Consider the following 25,663-nt stretch of genomic DNA (forward strand, 5'->3'; position numbering starts at 1 on the left):
TTCAAGCCTTTAAGACCCTGGACGCTATATCTTATGGTAGCCGGGCACCATCAGCTTTCTTCACCACCTTTGCTATGTTCACATTTTTCTTCAGCAATCGTGTCGGGAAGGTGTGCATCCTGGAATGCCAATTTAATAAAACAATGCGTTCTTGTAATGAGTAAGTGCTTGATTAGAGGCCAAATGTCCATCTGCTGCCTTAATACTAAACCTATAAACATATGCACGTAGATCTGTTTCCCCACACTCTTATATAAATATATTTACATATATACATTCCAGTCTTAAAACCTCTATACATACCCTTTGTCCCCTAGTTCTTTCCTCTATTTCCTTTTACTTTCCTCTTGTCCCACTATCATGCCTTCATTTGGGTTTCAGTGATTTCTCTCGGTTACATTGCCCTTGCTGAATCCCTACCAGGCCTCTCACACCCTCCTTGAACTGAATATCATATCAGTGGGTGCCCGCTTTACTGACACAATAACTGAAGACAAACGTGTGCATTAGCAAATGTGGTGAAGAGAGCTAGTGGTGCCTGGCTATCAAAATATATAGTGTCTGGGGTCTTAAAGGCTTGAAGATGAACAAGCAGCCATCCAGCTGAGAAGCATCAAAGCTCACATGGAAGAAGTACACCAGCCTGTCTGCCCACAAGGTGCAAAAGGGACCAGTTATCAGACATCAAAGAACTAAAATCAGATCAGTGGGTGCCCACCTTCCTGATACGATCACTGAAGACTAATGTGTGCATAAGCAAAGGTGGAGAAGAAAGCTGATGATGTCCGGCTATCAAAAGAAAGCGTCTGTGGTGTTAAAGGCTTGAAGATAAACAAGCAGCCAACTAGCTCAGAAGCAACAAAGCCCACATGGAAGAAGCTCGTGTGAACACGAGCTGTCGAAGGGATCAGGTATCAAGCATCAAATAACAAAAAATCATATCATTGTAAAGGTGGTTGAGTGCAGAGTGGAGACTCAAAGTCCATCGGTAGGCAACTGAGAACACCCCTTTACTGAAGGGTTGTGGGGAGGAGACGACCCAATCAGGCTGCAGGGTAGCAACGATGAAACATATAACTTTCCTTTAGTTCTTAAATGCTTCCTCCCCACCACTATCATGATCCCAATTCTACCTTACAAATCTGGCTAGACCAGAGGATATACATTGGTACAGATAGCGACTGGAAACACAGGGAATCCAGGACAGATGACTCCTTCAGGACCAGTGGTGAGAGGAGCTATGCCTGGAGGGTGAAGGGAATGTGGGGTAGAAAGGGGGAACCGATTACAAGAATCTAAGTATTGCCTCCTCCCTGGGGGAGGGACAGTAGAGAAAAGGGCAGAGGGAGACGTCGGGCAGTGTAACTTATGACAAAGCTATAATAGTTTATGAATTATGAAGGGTTCATGAGGGCGGGGGGAGTGGGGAGGGAGGGGAAAATGAGCAACTGATATTAAGGGCTAAAGTAGAAGGCAAATGTTTTGAGAATGATGAGGGCAACAAATGTACATATGTGCTTGACACAATGGATGTATATATGGATAATGATAAGAACTGTACGAGCCCCCAATAAAATAATTTTAAAAAAGATAAATCATACAAATAAATCTAAAGTATGTATTTCTAATTCTAGAATAATTCTACTTATAACTTTCCTATTATCAAAGTAAAAATATTAAAAGATAGTTTTTCAACCTCAGCATTATGGACCTGTGCATGTCTTGTGCATTATAGCATGTTTGACTATTTAACAGCATCACTGGCTGGGAAACTAATACTCTCCCAGTCACAGCCATTTTAAAAAGTAGAAATATAACCCAGGGCAAAATAATTCCGTCTTTGAGAATGACTGGTCATATGATGAAATAGTCATATTAAGATAGAAACTGTATCATGGGCATATTAAAATATATTATTTATTATTCCACAACAGTTTGAATCACCTCAGGGGAATAGTTCCATAAATGTAGGTGAGTCTGACTCTTATGCAACATTATGTAAGCAAGGGTTTCCATGACTGTCAATCTTTACACAGTATGTTCCATCATCTTCCCATGGAGCAGAAGTTGGCGTGAACCACTGACCTTTTGTTTAACCCATGTTTAACCTACTGCGCCACCAAGGCTATTTCTGTTAACTAAAGTGTGCTTTAAAAATACTTCCCAAAAGTCTTGTTCATGATCTTCAGTAATAGCTCTTGGCTTGTGCATATGATTTCCAGCATTATATATTAATTTGTTGCCTTCAAAACTCAATACAATTACTAACGTACCCATAGAGGCATGCTCCAAGTTTTCAAAGTCTAGGTGGTAAGTTTACATTCTACATGGATCAAACTGAAATGAAATAATATTTCATGTTTATAACTCTCTACTCCACGCAGGCCTAGGTTTTTAGATATGTTATCTGATTTCTGTTAAAGAAGGTTATGGTAAAACAATCCTAGAAAGTTTTAAACATAGTTCAGAAATGGAAAAATCAGCTAGAAAGAAATGTGAGCTGTGTACCTTTGTCATGTCATTAGTTTTGGTTAAACAGAGATCTTACCAGTGCATCCAGATACACATTTGTCCACTGGACTTGCTTTGCTTTGTCTCCTGCTAAAACCATTGGTCTTCCCAGAACATCCAAATATTCCTAGTGTATATATAAAGAAGGTTAATGGCTGAATAATAGGAATAGACTGTTAAAAAGAACTACACAGAAGGAAAAAAGCTACAGTAAAATATAAAAATGGAGTGAAAATTAAGAGTATACGAGAGGGTAACCAAAACAACCAGGAATTTTTTTTTCAAAGCCCATGTATTTAAATTTTTACACTTAATACATTTGTCAGATCTCCTATTCAATGCTTGGGAAACATTTTTCGAGCTCATCTGTTTGATCACTGACAGCACCTCCCTCTTTTTATTCTTCATGCTTTCTAAGTCTTCCAATCACTGTCCTTTCATGTCCCTCTTCATTTGTGGAAACAAAAAGAAGAGGCACAGGGTGAGGTCAGGTGAGTAAGGTGCTTGGGGCAAGAGAGGCATGCTGGTTTTTTGGGTTTTTTTTTGCCAAACACTTGCCCACTGAGATGGCTGTGTGAGCAGGTGCATTGTCATGGTGGCAAAACCAGTCCCCCTTCTGCCACAAATCAGGCCTTTTGTGTCACACATTGTTACATAATCTTTTCAGAACCTCTAAATGGAAAGCTTGATGAACAGTCTGACCTGGTGGAATGAACTCCAGCTGCACTATGAGTGGACATTTTCAACCGTTCAGAAAGACTGATTGAGGTTTGTCATCAATCAACATTTCACCTTTCTTGAAATGAGAAAACCACTCCTACACTTGAGTTTTTCCCACAGCACTGTCTTTGTAAGCTGTGTTCAACATCACAACAGTTTCTGCATCATTTTTCCTGACTAAGAAACAAAATTTCACAGGCACATGCTATTCTTATAACTCGGCCATCACAAAAAAATGAGGTCCAAGGGAAACTGTTTCTACAACAAAATTCACTGTGACCAAAGAAAACCTTCCAGGCGATGCCACTGGGTGCACCAACTCAGAACGAGTTGCTAGATGCTTATTATGTATTTTGAAATCTCTGCTCCATCCAGGACAATTCTGTTTTGGGGGGAGGTACACCCTCGTATTTAATTACATTTAATTGCAACATTGAGTACTCCATTAATAGTATGCCGACATACTTTGAATCCACAAAGTTGAACTTAGCTTATTATACAACATAGTTACTCCTGAACTTACTTTTTTAAACAACATATCTACTCCTGTGTTTCTAGTAACCATCAGAATAGTTTCTTTCTGAGGTACAGCCAGTGATAAGTGAAATGCATTCCTTGTGAATTATTTTATGGTAATCTAAACTATTTGAGGCTCTCAGACTTACTGATGAAATTTCACAAATTTGAAATAATAAAGCAGCCACATGCTTGTTTTCACATCACAGATTGCTTGGCTGAGATTCAAACTATATTTAAACATATCAAAAAATAAATGGAATACTGGGCCAAATCTTGACATCAGACTCCAACGTAGCTGCTATTTCACTACAACATTCAATGTATTCATTATTTACTTCCACAAAGGCACTGCTATTTATGTTAGATTTTGACTTAGTCTATTTTGTTGATCATCAGTTATGTTTTAAATCAGCATGGATTTTAAATAGTAATTTATGAATATTAAAAAAGATACATGTAGATTAATCTATTTAATAGTCATGTTTTAAAACAAATGGTTGGAGAAAGCACATCTACTAACTTTAGCTTTATTTTTAACAGAAAAATGGATCCAAGAGTTATTTTAGGATGTACAGTGAACCCTCGCCACTTCACACTTCGACTTCCGCGGCTTCACTCTATCGCGGTTTTTGCGTAACAGCGCATGCTCTGTCATTACTGCCACTGATTGGCTCATACTGTACATGCTTCTGTCTGCATCGCTACGTATCAGAGCTACGTATCAGATGCATTTTTGCTTTTGTACAGTGTACTGTAATTGTTTGCGATTTTTAAGAAATTTTATCTAAGCCCTATGATGGCTCCTAAACGAGCTGCTTCTTCTAAGCCTTCTGACAATAAAAATAAGCGCCAGAGGAAGATGCTCACCATCCAGGAAAAGGTAAAACTTTTGGATATGATCAAAGATGGCAAGAAAATCGTGGAGGTTTCACGCCATTGATTACAGTATTTGTAAGAACTATGTATAATAATACTGTATGTGAAATATGTAATACTATAAACTAGATGCCATAAATAATATAATAAATAATAAATGATAATTGTAACGTCCAAAATGTTGTACTGTATTTTCCCTTTTCCGTTTAATAAATTGGGTAATACGAGTGTAATGGTGACTAAAGGGTGTTTTTTCATGTCCTCTATGCTCTAACTATGAAAATATTTGATTTACAAATAAGGAATCCTACTTTGCGGAATTTCATTTATCACGGTAGGGTCTAGAACTGATTAAGCGCGATAAACGAGGGTTCACTGTACCTAGTTAGGGTTAGGGTCCTATATAATTCTGTTTATTTGTAAACATTGTCCCTAGAACTTGATCTATAGTTCGCATCCAAATTACAAGGGATGAAAATACAACAGGCTTGTTCTTTGTTTATCTGGCCTTCGGATGTCAGAAGTACTTTGGACTTCAAGGGACAAACGGCTAATACAGTTCGACAATGGTCAAGTCTCTGCACCACAAATGCATCAGCACAGGCCTGACTTCATTTTCATCTACTGTCAACAGATGGCGGATATTTTGACATTTACGACAGAAGACATTTGTCTTATTCTTGGCAAAATAAAGTTTCAAATAGCGGTACCTGAGTGTTGATTCTGATAGCTCCAATGGAAGGGATTTCATAATAATAACCTGAAATACACACAAGTATTACATTACTTATAAATGGCAATAAACTACTTTTTTAATTTGTGGGATATAACAAGCATTTTAATTTCTGAGACAATTTCTGAGAGATTATATGAACTTGTTAACACTTTTGATGAGTATACAACATTTAACTACATGCCACCCTTTGGTGGTCAGTTGGCTCCTTTTTACCCACGGATTTATTACGAAGCAGTAAGGAACTTGAAGAAACTAGTAGACATAGATGATCTTGAGACGTATGTGATCATTATAGTTATAAACCATATTTGCATAAATATGACATTTAAAATAAATGTTTTGTTCCTACCCGATCACATTTCCACAATTATTTTTCTAAAAAAACATCTTTTATTCTGAGTACAAAGGAAATATAAGCTTACAGGACAAAAATCTTAAGTATTTCATTAGTGTGAAAGTCCAGTCAAACTGAAACACCAATAACTAACAACTCAGAGGAACAGCATCTGTGTATCTGTCATACTCTCGCAAATCTAAATTCTGATAGCTCCAATGTATAACCTAAGTATAACCAAAACAATTTCTTGTTTTATCACAATGTGGTAAAAAAAAACACCGGATTTGTTACCTTTATTTTCACAAGCCATCCACTGAACGGGCCCTCTGTCATAATTATGTTGACCAACTGAAAATGTGAATACACGCACCTGGATGAATTTTAAAAATTGTATTGGTTAGCCTGGAAAATTTTAAATGAATGGTAAGATATAATAGCTAAGGCTTTAAAATGCATGTGTTACATTGGATAATATGATCAGAAAAGTCGAGTCTCATAACGAATTTAGGAAGCTCCCAGAGAGAGATCTCTTGGTCCAATGCAAACAGAGAAGGATTTCAGGGGGTAAGTCAGCCGCTGGGTGCCTTACACCAGATCCCGACCTTGAGCAGGATCCTGACTGACCTTTCATGAGGAGAAAATGGAATATCCGCGTTCCACTGTGCTTCAACTATCTGAATTGGGACATTACTATTTTTAATGTGCTATAAAGTACTAATAATAAAGACAGTAAATAAAATGATACAAAAATTTATTTGAAATTATATAAAACTTGTAGTAATTTAAGGATTTATTGGAAGCAATTGAGTTTAAGTAATAGTATAGAAGTATGTAAGATGAATCCTTTGAAAGAATAAGTAATTATTAAAATACACTATTTATTGGTTTTGGAATCATTTTAGTAAAGCGATGTTCACAGCTTACACTTTCAGCATTTTCTTCAGACAAACAGATAGAATATCACTTTTCCAAGATTTCAAATTCTGGTTTATGACATTATTGAAATATGAACTCTGTTACAAGCTTTTCCCTAATTCGTGTTGACTATTTAAATTGATGTTTTCTAATTGCTTCGTCTGTTTTATCTTTCGCACATAATTCCAGAGGACAAATCTCAAAAGAGATTTCACATCTGTTCTCTGTTCTCTCTCTAGTCTTGGCCACACAGCTCACATCAAAACAACCCCTGCCCCCACACTGTACATCCTGAATGTTGCTCACTCATTGTGAGCAAGTTCAGTATTCGCTGACTTCAAGCTCTCCATTGTTGCCTAAGCCTGTACTGTTAAAAAAAAAAGTAGATAAATTTTTGTTTTAAGCATTGAAAATTGTATGGGTAAATGACGGTATTAAGGTAACAACAGAAGTCGCAAATTTTTCTCTGTATCACTTCAATATTTCTACCTGCCTTTTCTTTCTCTCTCTGGAAATTCTCCTCAAAACAGCAATGGCTTCATGCTCTTTGTTAATGGGGTTATTTGAGAGCTGGTTAGGTATTTCAATGTAATATTGCAGCTTACATAGCTGAGCTTCCTGCTGGCTGGGAGTATTATTTAAAACTAAGTTGGCCACCCTAACTGATAATTCAATTTAAATGTAATAATACTGTTAGCAATTGTTATGTGATTTCAGTGCAGGGAAGAAACCCCAGATGCTGTAGAAAGACCCTCTCCTCCCATAATGAACATTTGGAAACACGGCAACATCTTCAGTGAAAAGCATGCTTCTGGGTTCTAACACCTCCTACGAATAAAGGACTTTTCTGTAGATTGCTTTCAATGAGAAGATGAAATAAATGACAGATTATCTCTGTTTCTGGAAGGCAAGCTCATCTAGAAACATATAGACCATACTCACAGACACTCAGCGTGATACTTTTGACTGATGTTATTCATCAAATAGTCCAAATAAACACATAAGTCAGCCTAAAACATACCAGTCAAAACTGCTTGTTGCTTTATTTGTTTTCACTCAAAAAGTTTCACTTAACTCCCAAGTATTTTCCTACATGGAATCCTTAGAGGATATGAGAATTCAGGCTTGGGGTGGAAGGGTATATTCTGTCACATTTAATTATAATTGTGTAACAATTTTAAGATGCTAAATGGAATTTTTTTCTCTCTCAGTTCATTGCTGCATGCAGGTTATTTGAACATGAACTGCATGTTCAAATGTATCATGAATCCCCCTGTCTTCAGTTTTCATTTGTGCTATCACAGAATTGTATGAAGGTATTATTTGCAATTTCCCCCCCAATAGTCACTGAAATCTTCAGAATTAGACATACAGCCATCTTTAAAAAAGCAAAAGTTTTTGTACTGTCTTACCCGTATAATATTTACAAAATCTTTTTACTACATCTAAGAAATTTATTTTTCACTTGTAAATATTTGGTGATAGATGTATAAACTAAATTATCTTGGTGCTTTTCGCAATGATGGTACACACATAAATTTATTGAAAAAAAGGTCCGCATGAGCTCCACCATGTTTTGATTCTTTATATGAAAATGAAAAGTGAATTCAGAGGCAGTTAAATCCAGGTGGCCACACACATATTGATTATTTGGTTGTAACTATTTTAGCAAATTATGGAATAACAACTTTAACTTTATTGATATCACATACATTTCACAGGGCATGTACAAAATGAGCTGGCAGAAATGAGAACATTCTTTGTCTGCACTGATGTTCCACTTGGTGTTGCTGATGGCTCCATTCCTATTTTACACTAGATTACTGCCACCCTGTGGAAGTTAATGGGCTACCATAGAATCCTCAGGGCCTGACCCACAGATGAGAAGGCTACTGAAATAATTCCTGCTTCCCACCATGTCCTGATATTTTTTTTCTGTGCTAGATGCAGTTTCATTATTTTGAGAAAGGGGGGGGGGGGATGAAGTGCTTTCTTAAACTACGTACAAGTTTGCATTTAAGACAAACGGTGTCCTCAAACGTGTTTTAAGAGTTGGTTGCATAATAAGTTTGCAAGATCCTATTAGGTGCAGCAGGCAGTGTGCATTTGTCCGCTAACTGAAAGTCAGCAGTGCTCCCAGGGAGAACTAGGAGGCTCACCGCGCCTCCTGCAGAGTGAGCGGCACAGCCTAGTCTGCCCTATGGGGTTGCTGTGAGTCAGATCTCATTCAATGGCAATGGGTTTGTTTTTGTTTGCTTGGTGCTTATAATAAAGCCCTACATTTGTATAACAAATGCAAACTGAAATCTTTCTGCTGTGCGTGGTATTTTCTAGAACATTTGCTAACTTGTCCCCAAATATCCTGTCTGATTTCAGATAGGTTTATGCACAGTCCCGAAGCACCTGTCCCACCGTGGGAGAGAGAGGCGCTTTCTTTTTCCTCCCATAAAGAGAGAAACCCACAGGGGCAGCTCTATCCTGTCTTACAGGATTGCCAGGGGTCAGAATTGTCTCAGTGGCAGGGAGTATGTGATGCTTATAAACGCTTGCTTCTATGAAATTTCCATGATACATTCACAAATAAGATAAACACACAATTACAAACAGCACTGATAAATTATTTGTCAAAATGCTTAAAGCCAAAACAATGAGAAATTGGTATGGAATAAAAGTTGGATTGGCTTAAAGTAGTTCCAGTAATGTCCACTTCACAGCAGGTCACACTGACGGTAGCGGCACACACATGAAACCATTTACTCAGAAACAACAGCAAGTGGGTAGCAGAAGTGGTCTGTGTGGTACACCAGAGGGACTGAAGGAAAGGTCTTAGAGTCATCTGACAGAGGAATCGGTCAATTCTCATGTCTGAGACCCCCCCTGTACTTAAACCAGAGTGAATTCTTAATCTTTTCAATTTACATTAAACAGACATTCTCAATGGAGTTGAAAAAACAAAATTATCATCAGGCATGTACAGTCAATGCACACACTATTAGTGTATGGCTTTAACCTTAAAGAATAAAAACCCTTCTCACTATTACAGACTTAGTTATATGAGACGTTCAGAGATAATTTGGTAGAAGAACTAACAAAATTAAAATAGAAACTAATGCTAAATATCATTGCCAATTGTAAAATTACACGTGTGCCCACATTTACTTTAAAACCCATTTCTTAGTTTTTAAGTGACATCTTTGAATAGAACATTATAATTTGGATAAATCCAAATTAATCTGTCAAGCCTGTCTTATCTGATCAGAGACAAACTTTTAATTACAGTAAATTTGGTTACTTAAAATAAACTACTGACTTGTGGCTTACAATATACCACTGATTTATGAATTTATCCTACAGTTCTTGACTTCTGCTAATCTGGTTTTTGTTTTGTTTTGTTGTTTGAAGCCTAAAATGCTTGCCTTCAATTAAGAGTTTTCTAAAGCCACAAGGTCAGCCTATTTTTAAAGACCCTAAGTTGTGCTTGTTTCCCAGCAAAGCCCGGTTACTGGACTCTGTCACTTCAACAATTATCAGTTATTCAGAGTTCAAGTTTAATTTACAATAGGCAACTGTCCAAAGATTAATGGAAATGAGACTATGAAGAAAGGGAGCCAATAAAACCAAAATGAAATATTCACTATTGAAACATGTTAGAAAAATGATGTCAGAGATGGGTTTTTATCAATTCACTCTGTGTACTAAAGTTTTTGGCATTAAGCCTATAAAAATACTGGCTAGGACTGAGTATTTTAGGAGAAAATTCTGTCCTCATTTCCAGAATTCACCAATATACCAGAACACAGAGCATTTGAATAACCCACGTGTCTAGTATTACAGCATTATAAAATAGAGTCTCAAAATTCACTTTTCACACTTCCTTTATTTTATAAAGCTCAATGATATGACAGGTACTTAACCTGCAAAGCTTTCACAACTCAGTTTAATCCATCTTGGCCTACCAGGGCCCTGAGGAGTCCGTTCCTTTGGGGTTAAGACTTGCCATCTCGCCAGGAAGACAGCTCCTAGTGAACAAGCGAGGACTGCACTAGCCACAGGGTTGCCCAGGGGTAAGAGAAACAGACCAAGCAGGCAGGTTTCCGTTCTATTTGGTGAGGTTATGAAATTTGGATCCTAGCTCATTAAATCCTTGACTCTGTCACTTTCTAGTTGTACAACTTTCAGCAAGTTATTTAATTTCTCTAGTTTTAATTTTTATAGACAAAATAGAGATAATGAGAGCCCCCAATAAAATAAAACTTTTAAAAATTAGAGATAATGATGATAGTAACATTTCTATAATATTTATGTTCCAGGCATAACTAAATTATCTCATATTCAAAACAAAACAATAACCTCAAAATGCCACCCTTTGGTGATCAGTCAGGCTCCTTTTTACAGATGGAAATAAATTAAAGAAAAGGGCTAATAGACTAAAGGACGCTGTTTTTGTCTGAGACACATTTATGTGCGATTTCCCAGAATCTGACAAAGGTTAGGGTTCAATCAATTATTTGTTGAATTTGTTCAATTCAGCAGCACAAAAGAATTGTTTAACAGGTGAAATAGCCATGCAGTCTTGCTTCCATGGTCTCAGAGACCTGAGCTGATGTTTCTGTCGTATGTTTTGCCTGGAGGCATGGAGAGTCTACTGGAGCTCTTTATTTACCACTGGGAACTGATATGCCACATCTTCACAGCATCAGATTATCAGAGAGCGCTCTGGGTTCTTTTTCTTGCTCCACAATTTATAATACTGGCTATAAGAAATATAGTCATGGACATACTGTGTTTCCAAGCAATCTATATGGCTTTTTGAACAAAAGTATTATCAACGGTCAGAAAATAAGTCAGAGAGTGATTTATTTCACTTCTTCTTGGGCACTTCCAAATCATTCACTGATACTCTTGATGCAAATACACATGAAAAACTGTGTTGAACTGATTTAGGTTTTAGCAGTATAATAAGTTTTATGCAAATTTAAGCCTTTCCACGTTTACATATTCAATCACGATTATATGTAGTAAGAGTAAGATTATATACACCAGCGTGGATCATATGAATGATTTTATATCACATTTGAATTTTAAGAAAAAGGTATTTCTAAAATCCTTTCAAAAGAATAACAAAGTGATGAGGTTTTTTTTTTCCCCCCTAACATTTATTAATTCCCTGTCATCTAGTTTACACAGTAGGTGCTTGATGGCACAGTAGGTTAAGCACTGGGCTGCTACCCAAAGTTGTCTGTCAAAACCCAGTGGGCTGCTCTAGGGAGGACAGATGGGGCAGTCTGCTTCCACGAAGAGGGACAGGTTCCCACATTTCTACTCCAGCCCGGTGAGCAGCTCTGAGTAGGAAAGGGCTACATGGCAGTGGATTTTAAGTTTTATTTTATGACATGATATAGTCATTGCATGTTTAGTTATACCTTCTATATACTGAGCATCTAATGAATGCCGAATACACCCCTAAATAGACATAGAAGTTCAAGACAAAAAGTGAGCATGTACATATTACAATGATTTTTTTTAAGGGTAAGAAATTAAACAAAGAAGGTGCTAAAGTACAAAACGATCAAGGAAATTCTGGAGAAAAGACCATCACCTTAGAAAGGCTGTCGGGAAAACTCTGCAAAGACGGACCGTAAACACGGTTCTTCATCTGAGAAGACGTCCGTCCAGTCAGAGAGCCTAATGGAGAGCTCTTATTGGAAGGATACTGGATAATGTACAAAGAGCAATCTCAGTGTATAATTTCAAGTATAATTTCACTCAGATATTATTCCAAGCTCATTTTCTACATTTTAAAGTTCATGTCAGGAGCCCTGATATAGTAGTAGAGTGGGCTGCACCACAAGGTGAGCAGTTTGAAACCACCACCTGCTTAGAGAGAGATAGAAGAGGCTTTCTACTGCCATGAAGAGTTACCGTCTTTGGAAACCCACAGGGGCAGTTCTGCCCTGGCCGCGAGGGATGCTTTGTGTCAGAAGTGACCCGGTGGCAGTACGTTTTCGGAAAGGTAATGACATGCCGTGCACTCAGTACACTGTACTCTGTAACCTCCTGTCTCATCAGATTTGTTTTGTACCACAGACGAAGCAAGGGGTCTGCAAGCTCTATGGAAATAATAGTGCTGAAATCTGAAGACAATGTATCTGATGTGATTTCCATCACTTTGGGGAATTAATAGTCAAGATGTATTTTTTATTCTAGGGGAAACACATATGAATGGATGCGGTTAGAAACGAGGACAAACACAAACATGTCTTTTAAAGAGAACATATGCCTATCGACGGGGCCAGTGCTATACAGTTAGCATTCCCAGCTATACCGTATCTCCAGGATATAAACAATGCATTTGGTTTTTAATGAACAAAGGTATTACTCCTATCCTAAAAGTGGAAGTCTTTTATCAGTTTCAGAAAGTGCCATAAAATCAGAAATAAGCCTTTAAAGTAATTGTGCCTTACTTAAATTGCTTTGAATATTTTATAGGAATGAATATGATAGAACCCTTCATTACCATATATTTGAAGATTCCTTTCAAAGGTTACTTTCTTGTCTTGTCAGACAGAGAGACAATAGCTAAAGCAATTATTATTTTCCCTATCATGTGTTGAAAGTTTTATTGGCAATTTTTAATCCAACTCTATACAAAACATATGCATATTCAGTTATTTGATTTTTTATTTCTCTCTGCCTTGGATCTGAAAGCAAACCAGGGAGACTTTGTCAGTCATTTTTAAAATAAATTTTTTAAATGTACCCACTGTCAGGTACTTCTGGCTCTGCATTCTGAACTTTGAAAATTTTCCCATACCTATGCTTTTTCATCATTTGTTCTCATTCAATATCCTTGTTATTTTGAAACTTTCATTTTGTTTGTGAATAGCCCTTCATGTTTTAAAATTAATTTTGAGAATAAGTTAAGAATCAAACATTGATTTCCTCGCTGAGTAGACTATGTTAAGCGCATATTGCTAACTAATTCCTTTGCTATTCCATAGAAAATGAAACATCTTTAATCTGCTGGCTATGGGAATAATCTTTCAACTCTGTATCTGGTTTTACTTTCCTTTACTCATTTGTTTGGACTCTATGCTGAGGTTCATTTTAGTTTGGGCTGCTTGAAAAGAACTCTCCCACACATGGGCGACCCCTAAGGAATGGAGTTGCTGCAGGTAAGGTTTAGAGAGTGAATCTATTTTAATTTGGAGCAGCTGTTTGAGGAGATTAACAGGGATTCTGTTTTATAGCTGCACCTATCTATAATCAAGTAGATAAACTCCCAGAAGTAATACATTTCACAAAATAACCCAAACATTTTTTCCCCTAGTTCTCAAATCTTTTGGCCTCATTAAATTAGGCTGTATATCTGCGGCCTCATTCATCAGCTCTTTGGCTGTATCTCATCATACCTACCTGGTCGCACTGCATGATTTGGATAAAAAATGAGTGGAAATGAAGCATTGAGCAGCCACATTAATGCCAAGCCAGACGCTTGGAGAAAAGGAGAAGTACTACTTCACAACTAGTTTTGAGGGTTTTTTTTTTTTTTTAAGGTGCACTGAACTTTAAGACTTAGTAATTCCCACATCTGTAAGTTGCAAGAGAATTCTTTTTTTTTAAAGGAGCAGATTGACTAATAAAATTAAACGTATATCTGATTTTAAATCAAATATAACCGAATGTATTAATGTGAAGTGTACAGAAGGTTTATATTTTAGTAAATGCACATATTTTATTTCTATACGTTGGCTATTTGAGGGGGTTGTATGTAGTGAAATTCCAAGTTGATTCATTTTTGTCATTAAAATTAATTTTTTCATGTGTCGTTATCTATCATACACATCTGAATGAAGTGTTATTAAGTGCCAGAGCCTAACACAATAAACTCCTTTGTATACAAGTGCCTGTGGATGACAAAATCCCAAAGGAGAATGAATGAGTGATTGGAGAGGGAGGAGAAAGAAAGGTTCTCTAATCCATTCACATGCATTTGAATCCATATACAGAGTCTACTAAAAATGCCTAAGGCACATATCCACATTATTTATAAAGTTTCTATATATATAAAGGGATTCAAAAAGTTCTTGGAAAAAATTGAATTAAAAAATGGAATTTTTCCACCAACTGTTTAAAGCCCTTTGAACCCAGCCACAGTAGTGGTTAAACCTTTCACTACTAACTGGAAAGTCAGCAGTTTGAAACCACCAGCCAGCTCCACTGAAGACTGGATTTTCTAATACCATAAAAGGTTACAGTCTTAAAAACCCACTTTGAGGGTTTCTAAGCCTTGGAGGGTCACTACGAGTCAGCATTGCCTTGATGGCAGTGAGTTTGGTTTTTGGTAGAGTTATAGTCTTGGAAATTCACAGGTCAGTTCTACCCTGTCCTATAGTGCCACCATGAGTCACCATCAGTTCAAGGGCAATGAATTTTATTGCTTTCATATACAAACCAATAAAACCCATCTTGGTTTAAATAACTGTGTAGATGTACTTATCTTAGAGACAGCAAATGCATTTAAAGTATAACAATAAAAACTATTGCCAGCTCACAAGCAAATGTGGTGAAGAAAGCTGATGGTGCCCACCTATCAAAAGATATAGCATCTGGAGTCTTGAAGATAAACAGGCGGCCATGTAGCTGAGAAATAACAAAGCCCACATGGAAGAAGCACACCAGGCTATCCTGACACGATTGGTGAAGACAAAGCGGGTGCTTAAGCAAATGTGGTGAAGAAAGCTGATGGTGCCTGGCTATCAAAAGATATAGAGCCTGGGGTCCTATAGGCTTGAAGGTAAACAAGAGGCCATCTAACTTAGAATCAACAAAGCCCACATGGAAGAAGCACACCAGCCTGTGAGATCAGAATGCATCGAAGGGATAAGGCATCACGCATCAAAGAACAAAAAAAAAGCATAGCATTGTGAATGAGGGGGAGTGTGGAGTGGGGACCCAAGGCCCATGTGTGGGCAATTGGAAACCCCCTTGCAGAAGGGCTGCGGGGAGGAGACAAGCCAGTCAGGGTGCAGTGTAGCAATGATGAAACATACAATTTTCCTCTAGTTCTTGAATGCTCCCCAACCCCCATCATGATCCCAATTCTACCTTACAAATCCAGCTGGACTGTACACTGGTACAGATAAGGACTGGAAACACAGGGAATCCGGATAGATGAACCCCTCAGTACCAGTGGCCAGTGTGGCGATACCGGAAAGGTTCAGGGAAGGTGAGGGAGAAAGGGGAACAGATTACAAGGATCTACATATAACCTCCTCCCTGGGGGACAGACAGTGGAGAAGTGGGTGAAGGGAAACATCAGACGGTGTAAGATATGGCAAATAATAATAATTTATAAATTACCAAGGGTTCATTGGGAGGGAGGGGAAAAATGAGGAGCTGATACCAAGGGCTCAAGTAGAAATCAAATGTTTTGAGACTGATGAGGGAAACAAACTTACAAAAGTGCTTGACCCAATGGATGTATGTAAGGATTGTGATAAGAGTTGCATGAGCCCCCAATAAAACGATTAAAGGAAATATTGCCAGCTCTTTTATTTTCAGTACACTGAGAACAGATGAACTCTAAGAGATATTTCTGTTTATTTGTCTAAACTGATGGACATTGCGTCAATGCGGACTCATGGTGACCCTACAGGGCGGGTACAACTGGCCCTGCAAGTTTCCCACACGGCCCTCTTTCCTGGAGTCGGAAGGCACGTCTCTCTCCCACAGAGCGGCGGGGGATTCCCACAGCTAACCTTGCCGTTAGCAGCTCAGCGTATACGACTACCCACCAGCTCTCCTGCTATTGGTAGGTTGACTGTGAAAGTAGAATGTTCATAAAACAAGGGACAGCTATTTAGAGAAATAAAATTCCTACCAGTCCAAGCCAGAACCCTATCATCACTCTTTCTCACACCTGTCCTGTTCTGGGATCACCATCAGTTAACCTGTCTGTATCTTTCAGCCAACAAGTTATCTTTTTCGATGTATCTTTTCACTCACCATTGGCATGAAATAAGGGGCAAGCTTCTCCGTCTCAAAACAAAACTGGCATGTTATACACACATTTGGCCTACAGAAGTATAGGCCAAAAAAAGAGAGAAAAAACCCTCTCACCGCTATGGAGATACTTCTGGCCCAAAGCAACACTGTGGAACGGAGAAGAACTGCCCTTGTGGATTTCCAAGGCTGTAAACCTTTCAGGAGTAGAAAGTCTCATCTTTCAGCAACAGGACGACTGGCGGGTTGGAACTGCTGACCTCGCACTTCAGCTCAGCTAAACACAAGAATATCTAGTTCCAAAACTTTATTAATTTTTATTTTGAGGGAAATTAGATTTAGTATAATGCCAAAGAAACTTAATGCTAACTACTTAATTTTCAAAATCATGAATATATTCATTAATATATTCTGTTCTTTACAAAGGGAGTCCTGGTCATGTAGTGGTTAATTGTCTGGCTGCTAACCAATAAATAGGTCAACCCTTTAAACCCACCAGCTGCTCTGACGGAGAAGGATGAGTGCCTTCAAAATCTTTTGTTTTGGGGCCTTCAAAATCTTATGCCTGCTCTGCTCTGCCCTATAGAGTCAATAGAAAAGAGTTTGATTTTGTTCAGTTCTTTAAAAAAATGTGTGTCCCTAAAGCAGAAAGTCAAATCTAAACAGACTGGTTAGTTTTATAAAAGTGGGTATGATGTTAATGATCTTGTATGTTATTAACTATGGTAGAAATGCAACATGTGTGTAAAAAGTTGAATTGCTATAAAAGGTGGCTGGGATGAAAATGGTGTCTCAAGATAATAATATCAAAATGAGACATACACTTTAGGACACAGCCACACAAGAAGAAAGGCTTTAGATCAGTGGTTCTCAACCTGTGGGTCACGACCTCATTGGGGGTCGAGCGACCCTTTCACAGAGGTCACCTGATTCATAACAGTAGCAAAATTATAGTTATGAAGTAGCAACAAAAATAATTTTATGGTTGGGGGGGTCACCACAACACGAGGGACTGTATTAAAGGGTCGCGGCATGAGGAAGGTTGAGAACCACTGCTCTAGACCAAAGTTCTTGACTGATTCAATAAACTAAAACTTGTAAAAAGAGTGGCTAGAAAACACCGGCTAGAATATAATGTATTTCTTTATGACAGAAACCTCTAACTGCTGATAATTAAGCAAACACCAGGAAACAAACAAAAAGATGTTATTCCCAGGAAACATACTAATCCTAGATTTTTAGAGTGCTCTAGAGGAAAAAAACAAAACAAAACATAATAACAAAAATGAACACCAGTTGCATTAGTGTGCACGATTATATTGTTTTAATTAAAATTGTTTTTAAAAATAAGCACACTTCTATTAAAATTTAGATATATCTTAGGTAGTAATTGTAATACAGAAACGCAAAACTCATTGCCCAATTTGTCTAATTACCTCTTCCTTTTTGAAGAAAATTACCAAGCAATGAATCAGATTCCTAATAGCTTGTTTCGATGATGGGTTCCTAAATTTATTTGAACCATAAAAGAAAATATACTCGGCAATTAAAAACTGTATTATAGCTCACAGTCCTGGATAAAGTGTAGGCCTCTGTTCTGTAGCCCCCTTGGATCATTCCTGACCCTCGGGGGTGGGGGTGGGGTGGGTGGGGTGGGGTGGCCAGTATGACCCACCATGGGGAGTACTGGTTTAGAGACTGTCACAATGAAAGAAAACACGGCTTATCAAAATTTACATGTATTGAAAGTGACATAAGTAGGAGCTTGCATTTATATCCTTCTATCATAAAACACAAAATATATTTAAAATTATCATTAGATAGAAGATGCTACAAACTCTCTTCAATTATCAGAGTAAGATTCATTCAGTAATCCTTAGATAAGAACATTTTATTACATAAATACAGTAGAATTCTGTTTTTGTTATATTTGAGATCTCCAAAACGTGGCAATGTTAGAGCATTTAGAGTATTCGGACAACTAGAACATTGCTTCCCCCTGTATGCTTTGTAATTATGATTTGACTGTACAACAGGACTCATCGTTCACCTTTGGTTACACATTCCCAATTCATTTTATTGATGTCTACTGAGAAGGAGCTATGAGACTGTGCTCCCTGCTGTGGGTTTAGCCGTCAAAGTGAACCAGTACATCGACCCATTCTGGCAGGATTTGCAATCCAAAGAGGGAGCAGAAGAGGGATTCCACGGGTGACATGCCACGGAGAAAGACCTTCAATACCACGCAGTATGGACTCTGAAATCCAGCACTGACAGAAGCAAGCCTGGGAGTCTGAAATAGCCAGCTGGAAGATGGGGGTGACTGTCCTGCATTTTAAACAATGGATCTACAACTCACTGCCATCGAGTCTGTTCCAACTCAGAGCAGTCCTCCAGGAGAGGGGAGAGCTGGTCCCCCCGCCCCCGAGTGCCCGAGACCTAACTCTTGATGAGAGTAGAGAACCCCATCTTTCTCCAGCAGCACAGCAGGGGGGTTCCAAGCGCCCCCTCTGTAGTTAGCAGCCCAACGCAAACCCACTATGTCCTAAAGAAGGTAAATCATGCTGGCTGTGGGTTAAATTAAGGCACCTCCTCACTAATATTTTTTTCATAATTTTTTGAGAGAAATACCTGTGGACTGAAGTTTTCATCACTCAAAACTGTCTCTACTCCATTGACAGCAGTTCATGACCGTTAACTACTGACATTTTAAAAAGAAGCTGCTCTTCTAGACCATGAAAAAAAACCAGGTAATAAAGCAAACAAAAACGAACAAAAATAAAACCAGCTTCCACATTGCCTTAAAAGTATGTCATGTACAATGCTCAAAGCTCTCAAGTATTTCAAACATATGTGGTTCATTTGAAGTTATATGCATTGATACACTTTGAATTCATTGTTGATTTTCAGATAGCATCTGAGCTAAAGAGCACCTGACTGCTTCAGCGTGTCTCCCAGAATATCAGCAATGCTGTCCCCTACAATAGTTACAGTATTTTTTTCTGTCAAAAGTTTAAATATATTAATTCTATTTTTGTCTTAAAAATTGATTCCCACTCACGGCCATCGCGTTGATGCCGACTTGTGGCGACACTGCAGACGGGAGAACTGCCCCTGGGCCTTTCTGAGTCTGTCATGCTTCTCGGAAGGAGAAAGCCCCTCTTTCTCACGCAGTGTGGCTGGTGGTTTCAAACAGCTGACCTTGCAGTAGCAGGCCAACATCTAACGGCGTTGCCACCAGGGCCCCAGAGTAAATTTCTTAGAGACATATAAAACAACCCCTCAGAGCTGGGGAGCAGCTGCACCTCCCTGAAGAACAAGACATTCCGTTCAAAAGCAAAGCAAGTTGACATTTTACCCCGTCCGGTATTCTTGTAGACAAATGTAACATGCCTAGTGGAATTTTTGAAACATCTAGGCACACAAAGCTTTTTTAATACTTTGTTTTCCAGTGAATTTAAGTTGACAGAAAATTTGCACAGAGTACAGAGTTGCGATCCACCTCTCTCTCCCCTGTAAGGCATTTCCCCTAGTAGTAGCATCTTGTATGAGAGTGGGGATCTTTGCTACAGTTGCTGAGCCAATAATAATACATGATTCTCATTACGATTCTGTGGATTCTTAACGATTTAAGAGACACCAGCTCGTAATCACCATCCTTTCATAAAATTCATAGTCAGTCAAAATGGAAATGAGCTGATAGGAGGCCTGCTAGCCAAGTTATCGCAATGGCTGAAGCTGAGATCCCCTCATTGTCAGCAGTTCGGCTTCTTGGGTGCTATTTCGGCATAGTTAGGCCAATCAGGCTACAGCATTTTCCTCTTACAGTAAAACAAACATTGAGAAAAACATCCAGGTGGTCCTGGCCTTCTTCAATGGGGTTCCTTATAGAGGTCTAGATAAAGACATGTACATATGCAAATATATTTAAATATGAGGATGGGGAACTAGATCTATGTGCCAATATTTATAGGTTTAGTATTAAAATAGCAGAAGGACATTGGGCCTCCATTCAAGTACTCCCGAAATGCAAGAATACTTTCTTCTATTAAATTGGCATTTTACGATGCTCACCTTCCCGACACAACTGCTGAAGACAAAGCGGGTGAATAAACAAATGTGGTGAAGAAAGCTGATGGTGCTCGGCTATCAAATGTATAGGGTCTGGGGTCTTAAAGGCTTGAAGGTAAACAAGCAGCCATCTAACTCAGAAGCAACAAAGCCCACATGGAAGCACACCAGCCTGTGCGATCACAAGGTGTCGAAGGGATCAGGTGTAAGGCATCATCAGAACAAAAAAATCTTACCACAGTGAATGATGGGGCGGAGTACGGAGTGGAGACCCAAAGTGCATTTGTAGGCCACTGGAGATCCCCTTGCAGAGAGGGGTCTTGGGGAGGAGATGAGCCAGTCAGGGTGTGATGTAGCAACGATGAAAGATACAACTTTCCTCTAGTTCCTAAATGCTTCCTCCCCACACCCACTATCATGATCCGAATTCTACCTTGCAAGTCTGGCTAGACTAGAGAATGTACACTGGTACAGATAGGAACTGGAAACAAAGGGAATCCAAGGTGGATGATCCCTTCAGGACCAGTGGTGAGCGTGGCGATACTGGGAGGGTAGAGGGAGAGTGGGTTGGAAAGAGGGAACCGATTACAAGGAACTATTTGGACCTCCTCCCTGGGGGACGGACAACAGAAAAGTGGGTGAAGGGAGACACCGGACAGGGCAAGATACGACAAAATAATAATTTATAAATTATCAAGGGCTCATGAGGGAGCGGGGAGTGGAGAGGGATGGGAAAAATGAGGACCTGATGCCAGGGGCTTAAGTGGAGCAGAAATATTTTGAGAGTGATGAGGGCAATGAATGTACAAATGCGCTTTATACAATTGATATATGTATGGATTGTGATAAGAGTTGTATGAACCCTCAATAAAATGATTAAAAAAAAAAAGAAAATGACTTCCCTGTACACAGGTTCTTAAGCATGTCAAGTACCTTCATCTTCTCTTCGTTTTCATTACCGTTGTCTGTTATCATCAGTGTCTTTATAAATCAGCTCTTTGTCTTTGTGGTTAAAGCATTACCTCTGTCTCAGTAGTTTGAAGCACGACTTATAAACTGAGAGCGATATGTTAGTACTCTAAATAGTATCTACTACGACTACTAAGATAGATCAGAAGCTCTGTTGGGGTAGTGGTCATGTGTTGGCCTGCAATCTACAAGGCCGGTAGTTTGAAACCACCAGGGGCTCTCAGGGAGAAAGATGAGGCTTTCTACTGCCATAAAGAATCACAGTCTTGGAAACCCACTGGAGCAGTTCTGTCCCATAGGATGACCAGGAACGAGTCAGAATCAACTCAATGGCATTAAGTTGATGTACTAAGATATAAACAAATCAAATGGTTATAAGCATGAATTGTAAGGCAAATGCATTATATGTCAGAAAAGACTTAAATGCAACTATATATAAAATCTTTCACAATTTTCATTGCTTATTAAAATAGCAGATTATTTGATATTTTTCCTCTAAACAGACTTGGTTTAATGAATTTTTCCTAGAAAACCTTAAAGCAGCGGTTCGCAACCTTCCGAATGCCATGACCCTTTACTATAGTTCCTCAAGCTGTGGTGACCGCCAGCCATAAAATTATTTTAGTTGCTACTTCATAACTGTCATTTTGCTAGTTATGAATTGGGCAACCCCTGTGAAAGGGTCGCTCGACCCTGAAAGGGGTCACGACCCACAGGTTGAGAATTGGTGCCTTAAAGTGTTTTTTACTCTTGGCTTCTCTTTTGGTTCTCCCTTCCTATCATATTTCCTGATTAAGAACCTAGGAATAATGGAACTAGGCATGCATTTCTAAGCTATCTTATTAATGTGCTAGTCATGAGGTACTTGGAACCTTACAAAGATATTACAGGAACGCTGGTCGTATAGTAGGTAATGTGTTAAATTGTTAACCATAAGACCAGCAGTTCAAAACCATCAGCCATCCCTCGGGAGAAAGAAGAGGCAAACTTTGGTAAAGATGTACAATCTCTGAAGCCCCCAGGGGCAGTTCTACCTTGTTTTATCTATCAGGTGGCGAGGAATCCATGGTAGTGAGTTCGGTTTGGTTTGATTTTATAAGTAAGACATTCACAATCCCTGACTGTAATTGGCATTGTTGTGGTTTTAATCAAGAATCTTTCCTCTGTCTGCCAACACTCTCTTTAAAACTGCCTACATCAAAATTAAATTTAAAATATTATTTAGGATTATACTCACTTTTTTCTCTTTGTTGTATTTGGCAAAAATTTCCTGGGCTTTCTCTTCTCCACCATCCGTGAATAACATAATGATTTTATTGCAGTTCGCTCTGGTCACGTTGTACTGTTCATAAAACAAACCAAAAAAGCACACGATTTAGTCTCAGAAATCCATAGGGGCAGTTCTACTTTGTCTTACAGAGCCACTATGACTCAGAACTGACGACACGGCAGTGAGATCGTGTTGCTGTGTGTATGTAGCTGGTAAAGACTCTCCATCGTCCCTAGCAGCGAGCAGTTCTCCTCTGCCCTCGGCCCAGTCCCAGTCATGAGTTGGAATGGACTTCTGATAGTGGGCTTGATGGTCAGCCCCCTGAGTAGAAGATATGTGCCGTGAGGATATCTAAGGGTTGTCTTCTTTATTCAGGGCTGTTTCCCTGCCCAGAACACTGCTCCTCCCATAACTACTCGATTGTTAGTGAATGGTCTACAAATCAGTAAGGGAAAATTTTGTCATTTGCACGTGCCTATGGATATACCAAAGAAATAAAAACAATATAAATAAAATGTGCACACTTTTCCACATATATTTTCATCAATTTAAGAACATTCCGTCATCTTTTCTCTCCTTTCTTTATGTACATTAGCCTTGCATTCCAGAAAACTGCTAACTCCTGGTTGATCCCTTAACACACAAAACTCGTTCATCTTTACAAATCCTGATTGGTTTTTCCAATATACTATTACACACACACACACACACACACAGCAGTTCCAAAGGCTCACCTTCCAGGTCCCCAAAACAGTTAAAAAATCCAAGTTAAACAATGGATTCGCACCAGAGTGACTAACAGGAGCAAGCACTTTAGAAAGCAGACTATTTTACGATCTGACATTACAAACTTAGTTATTTTCCTCCCTGTTGCAAAATGTGTTTGCAAAAGTGCTGCGGATAAAGGATGGAACTTGATTTACAAATACTCAGCTCTTACAAAATGCCAACTCTAGTCCAGTGCTAGATTCATATGAATATACTACGAGTCACTGATTTACTTTTAACTGTCCTGAGACTACCTTAAAGAGAGCACAAAGAAACATCTTAAATTAATTTTAGTAATATATTTTATTTAGCCCAGTAATTGAAAACGCTACCAAATCAACATGGAAATCAATGTAGAAATTATTGAGAAAATGTATGTTTTCCATCTGATGTATCCTCGAAGTGGTCTTCTTAGGATTTGCAGCTGAACAAAGCATTATCTGGCAGATTTTTAGAGGATTTGCAATTATCTAAAGAATCACACAGTCACAACAATTACACACAGCTGGCTTACAACATATTAAGCAGAGGGGGGAAAAACTTGGCTGCTTTACTAAAATTACTGTTAGCAGAGTTGATAATTTACTTCATGTGGCATTTCACAACACACTTTGTTCTATTCTTGACAAATAGAACAAATGATATGGTATAGTACCTATTGAATATGCAGTCAATAAACTCTTATGAAATAAAAGGCCTCTTGCTATATTTGGTAATATTTTATTATATAAATTATTACCTGAAGAACTAAATGAAATCTTACCTGAGGTCTAGGTGGGACTAAAGTGTACACTGAATTCTACATGATGTTTGCACCCGTGATCCAAAACTAACATTATCTTTAAAAGTAATAGCTAATGCATTATATAAAAAGACCTGAACATCCTTCCATGTTAAGGAAGGCAAGTCATGACAATGGGGACAATTGCTTCATGGTGAAGACAGAGCTCCGACACATATGGGGAGTGTGGGAAGCCGCACCTAGGAGACTTCTCCAGGGGTTATGTGAGAACATCTTCACAAAGATCACTTCTAGCTGTGGTGCAGGCAGTCCGAGCGGCCACTTTTTACCAGCAGCTAGTAAAGAATATGGACGTTAATGTGTCTGTCGGGCTTGGATCCTTTTATCAAACTTACTCAATCTGTATGGTGACAAACAACCAGAGAAGTTGGGTTCTATGAAGGTTAGATTGAAGTTGGAGTCTATGAAGGGTTGGAGGAAGGTTTATTAACAAGCTGCAGTAAGCAGATGAAACAACCTTGCTTGCTGGACGTGAGGACACAGGGCACTTGTTGAGGAAGATCAAGGATTGCAAACTTAAATATCAATTACATGTGAAATGTAAACAAGGCCCAAATCCTCACAGCTGGATCAATATTTAACATCATGGTAAATAGAGAAAATGTTTTGTCTTGCTTGGATCCATCAAAAATACTCATAGAAGCAGCAGTCAAGAGATCAAAACATGAGTTGCATTTGGTAAATCTGCTGAACAAAACCTCTTTAGAGTATTGAAATGCAAGGACATTACTTTAAGGACTAAGGTGCTCCTGCCCCTTGAACTGCCTCACATGCATGTGAAAGCTAGACACTGAATAAAGAAGACCGAAGAATGGAACCATCGAACTGCGGTGCTGGTGAAGAACAGTGCAAGTACCTTGACCTGCCAGAAGGACAAACAAACCTGTCTTGGGAGAAGTATGGCCAGAGTGAGTGTTCCTTAGAGGCAAGGATAGTTAAACTTTGTCTCACGTCCTCTGGACATGGTATCAAGACCGACCAGCCCTGGAGAAGGGCATCCTGTGTGGTAAAGCAGCAGGGCAGCTAAAGGGAGGAAGGAAGGAGCCAGATGGCCACAGTGGCTGCAATAATTCACTCATGCACAGGAAATGTGATGAGGATAGCATGCTACGGGGTGGCGTTTAGTTGTGTTGTGCACAGGGTCACGATGGGTTGGAACTCACT

General features: G+C 38.8%; 1 protein-coding gene across 1 annotated transcript in view; it reads right to left on the bottom strand.

The window, feature by feature from the left end:
- CACNA2D1 (calcium voltage-gated channel auxiliary subunit alpha2delta 1) overlaps positions 1–25,663 on the bottom strand; it is a 408,675-nt gene that overhangs the window by 74,465 nt on the left and 308,547 nt on the right. Inside the window, exons 12-15 of the mRNA XM_045288646.1 lie at positions 22,897–23,001; positions 5,991–6,069; positions 5,337–5,386; positions 2,549–2,638 (exon numbers count right to left, since the gene is read on the bottom strand). Of these exons, the coding sequence (XP_045144581.1) occupies positions 2,549–2,638; positions 5,337–5,386; positions 5,991–6,069; positions 22,897–23,001 (324 nt within the window). The remainder of the gene's footprint in view (positions 1–2,548; positions 2,639–5,336; positions 5,387–5,990; positions 6,070–22,896; positions 23,002–25,663) is intronic.

This window comes from Echinops telfairi, unplaced genomic scaffold, assembly GCF_000313985.2.
Source record: "Echinops telfairi isolate 266 unplaced genomic scaffold, ASM31398v2 ScPeMD7_23;HRSCAF=83, whole genome shotgun sequence".
In the NCBI taxonomy this organism is placed as follows: Eukaryota; Metazoa; Chordata; class Mammalia; order Afrosoricida; family Tenrecidae; genus Echinops; species Echinops telfairi.